General features: G+C 38.7%; 1 protein-coding gene across 2 annotated transcripts; it reads left to right on the top strand.

Annotated features, from left to right (window-relative positions):
- Window positions 1-296: 296 nt before the first annotated feature.
- Window positions 297-8,911, top strand: LOC127422768 (antigen peptide transporter 2-like). Of its 2 annotated transcripts, XM_051666510.1 has the most exons (11): window positions 297-1,330; window positions 2,067-2,181; window positions 3,169-3,299; window positions 3,396-3,601; window positions 3,679-3,876; window positions 4,655-4,783; window positions 4,869-5,057; window positions 6,924-7,097; window positions 8,119-8,278; window positions 8,430-8,563; window positions 8,711-8,911. In XM_051666510.1, the coding sequence occupies exons 1-11, from the start codon at window positions 796-798 to the stop codon at window positions 8,909-8,911; spliced, it is 2,172 nt and encodes a 723-aa protein (XP_051522470.1). In that variant the 5' UTR covers window positions 297-795. The 2 variants fall into 2 exon arrangements, with proteins under 2 accessions (XP_051522470.1, XP_051522471.1); XM_051666511.1 differs by lacking the exon at window positions 3,679-3,876.
- The last annotated feature ends 2,236 nt before the right edge of the window (window positions 8,912-11,147 follow it).

The raw sequence follows: 11,147 nt of genomic DNA, 5'->3' as shown, positions 1-11,147 counted from the left end.
AAACTAACACCTACCTGTCGCAAAATCTTCCGTGACTTTCCTTATAAAGCAGCAATTTTATCGTAGTAAACTCCAGACATAGTTCACTCCAAACGGTTTTTTTTTAGTGTAAAACATATTTAAGATTAGCAGACAGGCGGTTAATTCATTAAGTGATGAACTGTTTCCTCACAAAAGCAGTTTATGTAGCGTCGGGAAGCATCTCCTCCGTAGACATCCATTCAAAAACAACGGCCTCTTGTTTCCTGCCCAGTGTACGCCCATTGAATGTCTGCGCTGTGCTATTCTATGCTAAACCTGGAGACTCTCTTGTAACGGGCTCTGGCCGTACAACGACACAATCCGTCACAGCCAAAATGAGAAAAGAACAAAAAAAAACAGCTGTTGATAAACACTACCTCGTTTTAAGGAAAACGAGAGCGTATTATATTATAGATATTTTATAAGGTAATAATTTTCATTTTTATGCGTACTGGAACTGAAAAAACAATTTTGTCAAAGCCCACAACTGCGAAAGTGAAACCGAAAGTCACAAAGTATCCGAAAATGTAATGCAAAGGAACCATGCAACTCCAAAAGCTTCGTTGAAAGAAGTTTGTGCTAAGACTAATATTTGATATCTTTCATTCATTTATTCTTCAGGGCTTATGACCTATATTTTAATGCACTTCAGAACGTGTATGTTGTTGTAAGTGGGCTTTAAGTTTTGAGTAATGAGCATGATCAAGAAAGACCAGACTTCTCTAATGCTGTAACCTTTTCAGTTTGGTGTATTATTATATAATACATATTAAGATGATCTCAAAGGCTCACCCCATCTCCAGAGCTGCATTAGCAGCACATGTCTATCTGCTGTGCTGTGAACTTGTTCTGTGGGCATGTGTGTGGACTGCACTGCTGTGGCTGGATGGAGAGGGCAGTTTGGACTTAAGGTGCCTGTGGGCTTTCAGGATCATCAGCTGGGCTGTGCTTTATTCACTAACCACACATATTGCTGATAAAAGTGTTCAGCCCCTCCTGAAGCGCTGGGTGGCCTTACAGAGCTTCCTACCTGCAGTATTTGACAGTGTTGCTCAGCCATTGCTGCAAGAGATTGTGAGGGGGTTCAGCCCTATGCCTGATCCTGGCATGGTGATCCTGAGCTCTGTTACATCTTCTCTGATATATTTGGTGTGGGAGGTGGCTTTCCCACATGGTGGATCAGCTAAGGGTGCCAGAATCCAGGAGGATGAAGAGGCCAAGACACTCCTGATGAGAGTGATTCGTTACTCCAGACCCGACTACCTTCACCTAGGGGCTGCCTTCGTCTTCCTCAGTCTGGCAGCGCTATGTGAGTGTATCTAGTTTATGCACTAATTCAATTAGTCTTTGCCATTGAAGTCAACATAAAATCGATGTAATCTTTCATAACAATTTAAAAACTTACACCACCTCTGAAATGACTGTTCTTTTTGGTTAACCTCGCCAAGCCCACTTAATTTTCAACACCACCTGTCATATAGAGGCCACTTTTCACAATCCAATCAATTCCAGTTGGATAAAATCCAGTCCAGCCCTACATTTTGTTCTCGTTAAATATCCTGTTTCATATAAAAAATATGACACATATTGGTTGCTAATGCTGGTTCAAGTTGACTGAATGCCACCCCTGATATGAATGTGTCATGTGGATCATTGACAAATAAGTCTGTCAGAGGTTAAAAAAAGTAGAAATATTCTGAAAATCAAAAAAAAAAGTAAAAAAACAAAAAAACAAAATTAAGCCCCAGAAAAAAATAGCAAAATGACTTCAAATCATGTTCATCACAGTAGAGGTGTAATCAAGTAATTGTTTTGTGTGAATTGCATTTTTAATGTATTTTTAAACCATTTATTAGATGTGGACAAAAAACAAATGAGTGCCTTGTCATTGACCCACATCTACATGAAAGAAAGCATAATAATAACCACATTAGCCAAAGTAATGTGCAATGATCAGATTCAATCTAAATACGATTGTCTTTGTTATTGTTGTTTTTCAAATTAAAGGACAAAAATTTGTAAGTGTATCTTTTTTTTTTTTGTAGTTGAGACATTTATTCCATACTGCGTTGGAAAAGTTGTTGACATATTGAGTGGTAAATATCAGCATGAAAACTTCTTGTGGGCCACTGGACTCATGGCACTGTGCTCACTAGGAAGGTAAGTCTAACATCACTTGAGCCATGTTAAATGGAAATAGTTCACCCCAAAATTCAAATACTGTCAATATTTACTCACCCTCAATTTGTTTTTAAACTTTTCTTCTTTACCATTCTTCTATCCGTGGAACACGAAAGCAGTTGTTAGGCAGTATGTTAAAGACATGTCAGTCACCATTCACTTTTATTGCATTTTTTTCCATTGAGTGAAAGTGAAAGGTGACTTAGACCCTGTTTATACCTGGTATAAAGATACGTTTCAGGTGATCCGATCACAAGTGGTCAGTGTTAAATTCAGGTGTAAACACAGTCTAAACGTTTTGTGATCGGATCACAAAAACCACAAACGAAGGTAGTCAAGAACGCGTGTGACCACATCGCATTTGAGGTGTAAACGCTATCTGTCCTGAATGCTGCAGAGCGATAGATATACAAGCACGAGAACTTCACGGATCTTCTTCAGTGTGTCTGATATCAACATACAGACATAGATGACAAGCACACACATTTTAAGCTCAACTTACAACCCCACTTAAACAATGGATAATTCTGGTTGAAATGTTGTTTGTGCTTAGATAAAATTTCAGCTGCATTTGGGAGAAACAGCGCGCTTTGATGCACTTTAAAATCATGCAGAAACAGTAATTGATGGATGTCATCATGAAATCAGTGACACTATCCTTGAAATCTGAACACAAGTGGTCACAAGAGACGCACGTACTTTTGCCTGACCACTTGTGGTCGGATCACTTGAGACGCATCTTTATACCAGGTGTAAACGGGGTCAAAGGCTGTCATTCTGCCTAACATCATCTTCTGTGTTCTGAGGAAGAAAGAAAGTTATGTGGTTTGGAACAACATGAGAGTAAATGATGACAGAATTTTCATTTTTGGTAGAACTATCCCTTCAAGAGCAATAAAACCAATGCCCTCTTGTATAAGCACCCCTGTTTCTTGGACTAATATGATTATTTGTTGTGTCTTGAAGTTCTGTGTTCACTGGTCTGCGCGGCGGGATGTTTATGTGTAGCCTCAGCAGACTCAACATGAGAATTCGACACATGCTGTTCCAGAATCTTATGAAGCAGGAGATAAACTTCTTTGAAGAAAACAAACCAGGTATGATCTCTTCACTTAATTTTTCTTACTAAGCAATTATTTGGTGGCTATATGTGAGGACATTTCACTATCATGACTATTTTTCCTCTTTTACAGGTAGTCTCACATCACGTTTGATCTCTGACACTGATAAGATGGGTCGTTCTGTGGCCATGAATGTGAATGTGTTACTGCGGAGTCTGGTGAAGACATGTGGCATGCTGTTCTTTATGCTGCGCCTGTCCTGGCAGTTAACACTTCTCACATGCATCGAAATGCCACTTCTTGCTTTCATTCAGAATTCCTACAACAACCTCTCCCAGGTAAGTAACCCACCTTGGACTAGCTTCCATACCACTTTTACATGTCTATTAACTTCATGCCTTATCCTACTGAATAGAAAACATCCATAGAGCTTCAAGACTGTAATGCAGAGACTGCAGAGTTGGCATATTCTGTCATTAAGTCTATGAAGACAGTGCGCAGCTTTAATGCAGAGGATCAGGAGAAAAGAAGATATGAACAGATTTTGGACAGAAAACTCCAGGTTTTGAAAAGGAAAGGCATCTACAGTGCTGTTTTCCTCTTAATACGAAGGGTAAAGTATCATATACAGTCCCAAGTTTTACAATTCTAAAATATGTCTGTCTCAAGATTCTGTCTTTATTCAGTACATAAAGGCATAGTTCACCCCCCAAAAAAAAATTCTGTCATCATTTACTCACCCTCATGTTGTTTCAAACCTTTATTTCTTTCTTCTGTGGAACACAACAGGATGTATACCCTAATACATCCTGTTGTGTTCCGCAGAAGAAAGAAATAAAGGTTTGAAACAACATGAGGGTGAGTAAATGATGACAGAATTTTTTTTTGGGGGGTGAACTATGCCTTTATGTACTGAATAAAGACAGAATCTTGAGACAGACATATTTCACACTTGGTTCGATTGCTTGGACTGAACCCAAGTTCGTTTTTCACCCGAGTTCAGAAAACAGCGTTCACATCATCCAAATGAACTGAACATTGACGTCATTCGAACACGGGTGCGCACCAAAGTGCTAGTGTGAAAGCACACTTAGGCATAATGTGAGGTACTGGAAGCCGCAGTCATTCATTCATTCACTTTGTTGCATATTTTTTTCCATACAATGAAAGTGAATAATGACTGAGGCTTTTTATTTTGTGGTTTCCTGAAGAAAGAAAGTCATAGGGGTTTGGAACGACATGAGGGTGAGTAAATGATGACAGAATTTTCATTTTGGTGTGAACTTTCCCTTTAATTGTTCCCTTTGGTTTTCAGGCATGTTCTAAATACATAGCTTCCTGCTAAATGTACAAATCTGTATCTTTATTTTGTATCTTCCTTCACATTGTAGTTCATTACAGTGGGCTTGAAGGTAGAAATGTTGTTCCAAGGCCGTAATCTCATCTCATCTGGACAGCTAAGCATCGGCAGCCTCCTTGCATTTGTGTTTTACCAGAAGGACATGGTGACCAACATGAGGGTAAGACTGCCAGTCAAGATTTACAGCAGTGATATGACTACTTTTTTGGGTAAATCTAAAATACTGCTCTTCAATATATTTTCAGCATCTTGTTTATATCTATGGAGACATGCTAAACACTGTGGGCTCAGCAGTGAAGGTGTTCCAGCTGCTCGACAGGAAGTCACAGATGAAAGAAATGGGCAATCTGGCCCCAAAAAAGCTTGAGGGAAAACTGACCTTTGAGAAGGTCACCTTTTCGTACCACTCCCGCCCTGATGAAAAAGCACTCAAGGTATTTGTATTTATACTGCTAAAGCCGTTTTTGAAAAACAGTAATAGTACAAGCATAAAAACAAGGGGTATTTTTTCATCTTTAGTCCAAATGTCTAATTGTATCATATTTTAAAGAATATATTTTTTAACACATTCACCCAGGAGTAAGATGACCAGATTTCTGAAATGAAAAACAGGGACATTTCAAGTTCAGTGGTCAATAGGTCATTGGTATTTCATGTTACTTATTAAAAAAGGGGACAAATCGGATTTTATGTATTTTGACAATGGTGAATGTGGCAATGTGCTGAACTATGCACTGTAAGAAATTATTTTGGTTTAACTTTAAAAAGTAAGTAAACTGGTTGCCTTAAAATTTTGAGTTCATTTAAAATAAAATTTGATAATAAAATAAAAATTTGAATAAAAAGGTATAGTAAATAACAATTAGTGGAATTATTATTATTTTTTTACATTATATCAGTGCATTGCCAATGTGCCATTAGTTTACTCAATAAAAACACAAATTCTTATGTTATCTGAACAAATTAATGAATCTAAATTGATTTGGTGAAAGATATAAAGTTAACAAATCATGGAAATATTTTTTACGGTGTGGTGTGTCATGCTCTATTGAATACTGTAGCCTTTGTCTCAATGAAATTAAAACATGGAGGTAAAGTTGATCATTTTTAGTGCTCTTCTGTTTCATCTTTAATGAGTTCATTCTTTTCTATGCTGTACAGATGACATTGTGGCATAAAAGTGAACTAAACAAACATGTATATACAATGAGGAAGTATTGCAGCTGAATCCACAGCATAAGGGTCCTGCCCTTTGAGCATCTTAATCATTTCATGGAATACGGTGAAGAATGTAAACATTTAGCATCTAAAACATAGTTTATCATATGACACAAAGATATTCAATATTGTATAATAATGATAATAATAATTATAATACTATTTTACCTAACTGTTTGCATATCTCATGTGGTCTTGTTTTTCTTAATTACTACCTTATGCATTATGGTGCTCCATTTCAGTCACTTGTTTCCCTGCAAGGCATGATGTAATCTATTCTGTAATGTACTCTGTACATTGCTTTGTAGATATTTTATTATACATTTGTATTTATTTTTCCATGTTATTAATGTCAGATTCTTATTTGAAATTTATTTCAGGTATATGTTAAAACAACAAATGATCAAATATGTGAGAAGGTGCTTCCTTTAGTGTGTGAATATTACACTGATCATACTAAAAAATTATCACACTAACTGGTTTACAGTCCAATACAAAGATAAAATTGTTGATTTTATTTGTTCATCTGCAGGGATTAATTTGACTACTTTTCACCAGCGTGTTATACTTTGTGCGTTCTGTGCAGGAATTCCCACATTATGAAGGCCAAACTTTCAATACAGTCCCATGCCGAATCCAGAACATGTTATAAAATACATAACAATATAATTTTATAACATAAATAGATAGTATGTGCTTACCTTGATGTTTATAACAATGATGATAAATCTCTTCAATTGCCTGGTCCAGTTCTTAATGGCAAAACTGGCCCAACCATGTAATCAGTGAAGGAAGACAAATTAATTGAATCTGCTATAGCGAGCTGCCCCCTCTGTTGGTCAAAATAAACAGCACATGGTAGGCTTTGCTGCACGGGCTAAATTTCTTATCATGTAATATAATTCAATATGCGGGCTGTTTTGATCGCTTGGGAAAAACTGGGACATTTCTGGGGACATCTTCAGTCCGGAACAGACCACCAAAAACTGGGACTGTCCCCGGAAAATGGGGATATCTGGTCACCCTACCCTGGAGAACTACTGTTTGCTGTTTGCATCCATGCTCTTGTCAAATTCTTGCAGTCTGTGACATTGGAATTGAGTCCAGGAAAGGTGACAGCATTGATAGGGCCCTCTGGTGGTGGGAAGAGTTCTTGTGTCTGCTTGATGCAGAGATTCTATGAACCACAGGAGGGTGAAGTGTTCCTGGATGGAGTACCTCTGTACCGTTACCAACATCAATACTTGCACCAAAAGGCAAGAAATTATACACAAGCATGCAGAACCACATAACTTGCCAAGCGAGTTGCAAATAGGAATGTGCAAAACTACCAATTTTCATAATCGACTAGTTATTCGGTTGTTTGAATGACTAGTCGGTGTGTAGGATAATTATGTATAATTAGGCTTCGTTATGGTCAAGTGACCTCTATCAGACAAGTTTCAGAGGGATATAGGACGCTAAGTGCAGCACTTTAACATGGTATGGATATTCAACTAAAAATATAGGCTAAATAACTATAACATCTTATTGTATAAATCTATCAAAGAAAGGCTCCAATACAGAGTGGCACAAAACAGCTTATGTGCATCCTGAACTCAGAATGACATGCTTCAATGTAACCGGAGCACATGGGAGCACTCAGGGTGGTTCTCGCTGCACTGTCAAAAGTGCAGAACTGCAAGATAATGATGCATATACACAACTAGTTCATTACATCAAACAGTTTAAACTTTTTTTTACTGCAACTATTTATTTAAGCAGTGTCAGACAGAATCAGCAAAATACTGTACTTTAATCTCTCCAAAGCACCTCAAATACTGGAACATTACTCACAGCAGAGGATTTAACATCCGACAGTGATCATCTTGAAATGTATGTTGATGCAGTGCTTTGATTGCTGTAACAGCAGTGGTGCATAAATGGACTAAATTTAAAGCATTAAAGACATTAAACTTTTGCAGAGTGTTTTACTGTGCTGACTATTATTCACTTTTAAACACAGTAAGCTGTAATCATGCAAAAACGCTCTCCAAGAAGTTGCGTCTCTCAATTTATTTGAGCATTGTGTCTCCCATTAAAAACACAACCACTAAAAATGTTAGAAGTTGCGCCCACTATTCGACTAGTCAGTTGTTGGATGACAAGTCGATTAGTCAGCCTCCATAGCACATCCCTATTTGCAAATAATCAGTTCTTCTATTGGATGATTTGGTCAGACTGTAGTTTATAATGGACATCCAAATAACATGTTATACTTTCTTCCCTTTGGTTCAGGTGGTGATGGTATCCCAGAAACCTGTGCTTTTTTCTGGCTCTGTGAGACATAATATTGAGTATGGTTTGCAAGACTGCACCATCGAAAGAGTTGAAGAGGCTGCTCGGAAAGCCAATGCACACGACTTCATATGCATGTTGGAACAGGGATATGACACAGGTAGGAATAATGTGAAACTCCATATTAGTATACAGAGTGCCAACTCTCCTTGTGTAATTTAAGGGTTGAAATTAATCTCTTGATCTAGTCTACCTTTTAGAATCATCCTCCTTGTGCTCATGTTGGATTTTGCATACTCTACCTTCTTTAGACGTTGGTGAATGTGGTGACCAGCTGTCTGCTGGGCAGAAGCAGTGTATTGCTATAGCCAGAGCTCTGATAAGGAACCCACAGATTCTCATCCTAGATGAGGCCACCAGTGATACGGACTACAGCGCACAAGCAGTACGCACCTCTCTAGAATAAATACATCTTGACATCTCGATTTTTCAGCTTTTGTGAAGTTTAACCTCTATAGTTACATCTTTATGAAAAAATAATTCTGATATTTTTCCACTTACACGCAACTGTTCATATACTTTCATTTTCCAGGTTCAAGACCTACTCAACAAAACAGATCAGACAGTACTGGTGATAGCTCATCGCTTGGAGACGGTAGAGAAAGCAGATCACATTATCTTCATGGAGGAAGGGAAAGTTGTCGAGCAGGGAACTCATCAGCAGCTTATGGCAAAAGAGGGAAGATATTATCGAATAAAGGAAAAGCTTTTCACAGAACCAACAAACTATTGAAATATCTGATATCCATCATACAGATATTTATATATGAATATATACAGACTCACAGGCTGCATCATATTTTTAAATAACTAAACTGTTGACACTGGATTTGAATCCATTTAGATTGAACAAATACTCTAAATACATTGTGAGTAAACACTTGGGATTAAAAGGGTCATGACATGAGGAATCCAATTTTCCTTGATCTTTTGACAATTAAGAAGTCATTGTACTATACAAACATACTTTTAGTTTCAGAACTCAAAATGTCCTTACTGCAAAAATAGCATTTGTTGAAACCAAGCTACCATAATGACTTGTCTCTACTTCCTCCACATTAGAATGTCACACTGTGGTAGACATTTGCAACTGACCGTCTCTACAACAACACATCAACCACTGATTACCTTATCACTTCCGTAGTGGTGAGCAGTGAGATGGGGAGGACAGAGCCGGTCAGTCAAGAGCAGAGAGCCAATCATAACAGTGGGTGTTTACTTTCAAGTCTTAAAGAAGCAGCACCAAAACCGACCATTTCTGACAGAGGGTTAGAATGAGGGTGGAAAATGATTGTGCATTACAGATGACTGTTTTTTTTTTTTTAATTTTACTAATATAAGTGAACCACAATGAACATTTTAAAGTAATAAAAAAGCCATGTCATGACCCCTTTAATGTATGATGTGTTTCAGGAAAAGAGTAGACTTCTGACTCTTAAATTTGTTTTACATTTGTGAATATAGACAGTATTTTATTGATAATGGAAAAGATGATAATGTATGGGACACCTAAAGGAAAGTGTTAGCAGTGTATATTACAAATAAAACAGTACCAAAACAACAATTACAATATAAAAATATATATAATACGTAAATTGTACGTGGTGTAATTAAATCAGAGAATGACCAGTGGGTTTGCCCTCAACTGCAGAAAAATGCTGAAAAGTACACTATATTGCCAAAAGTATTCGCTCACCCATCCAAATAATTGAATTCAGGTGTTCCAATCACTTCCATGGCCACAGGTGTATAAAATGAAGCACCTAGGCATGCAGACTGCTTCTACAATCATTTGTGAAAGAATGGGCCGCTCTCAGGAGCTCAGTGAATTCCAGCGTGGTACTGTGATAGGATGCCACCTGTGCAACAAGTCCAGTCGTGAAATTTCCTCGCTACTAAATCTTCCACAGTCAACTGTCAGTGGTATTATAACAAAGTGGAAGCGATTGGGAATGACAGCAACTCAGCCACGAAGTGGTAGGCCACGTAAAATGACAGAGCGGGGTCAGCGGATGCTGAGGCGCATAGTGCGCAGAGGTCGCCCACTTTCTGCAGAGTCAATCGCTACAGACCTCCAAAGTTCATGTGGCCTTCAGATTAGCTCAAGAACAGTGCGTAGAGAGCTTCATGGAATGGGTTTCCATGGCCGAGCAGCTGCATCCAAGCCATACATCACCAAGTGCAATGCAAAGCGTCGGATGCAGTGGTGTAAAGCACGCCGCCACTGGACTCTAGAGCAGTGGAGATGCGTTTTCTGGAGTGACGAATCACGCTTCTCCATCTGGCAATCTGATGGACGAGTCTGGGTTTGGCGGTTGCCAGGAGAACGGTACTTGTCTGACTGCATTGTGCCAACTGTGAAGTTTGGTGGAGGAGGGATTATGGTCTGGGGTTGTTTTTCAGGAGCTGGGCTTGGCCCCTTAGTTCCAGTTAAAGGAACTCTGAATACTTCAGCATACCAAGAGATTTTGGACAATTCCATGCTCCCAACTTTGTGGGAACAGTTTGGGGATGGCCCCTTCCTGTTCCAACATGACTGCACACCAGTGCACAAAGCAAGGTCCATAAAGACATGAATGAGCGAGTTTGGTGTGGAAGAACTTGACTGGCCTGCACAGAGTCCTGACCTCAACCCGATAGAGCACATTTGGGATGAATTTGAGCGAAGACTGTGAGCCAGGCCTTCTCGTCCAACATCAGTGTCTGACCTCACAAATGCGCTTCTGGAAGAATGGTCAAAAATTCCCATAAACACACTCCTAAACCTTGTGGAAAGCCTTCCCAGAATAGTTGAAGCTGTTATAGCTGCAAAGGGTGGGCCGACGTCATATTAAACCCTATGGATTAAGAATGGGATGTCACTTAAGTTCATATGCGTCTAAAGGCAGGTGAGCGAATACTTTTGGCAATATAGTGTATCTCAGAGCTCTTATTTGTCTTCACTGTGCCACCAACAGCTCCTTGATTTT

The sequence above is a fragment of the Myxocyprinus asiaticus genome, chromosome 32 (genome assembly GCF_019703515.2).
Source record: "Myxocyprinus asiaticus isolate MX2 ecotype Aquarium Trade chromosome 32, UBuf_Myxa_2, whole genome shotgun sequence".
NCBI lineage: Eukaryota > Metazoa > Chordata > Actinopteri > Cypriniformes > Catostomidae > Myxocyprinus > Myxocyprinus asiaticus.
The sequence above is the reverse complement of the archived record's forward strand: the minus strand, read 5'-3'. Positions and strand labels throughout refer to the sequence as shown.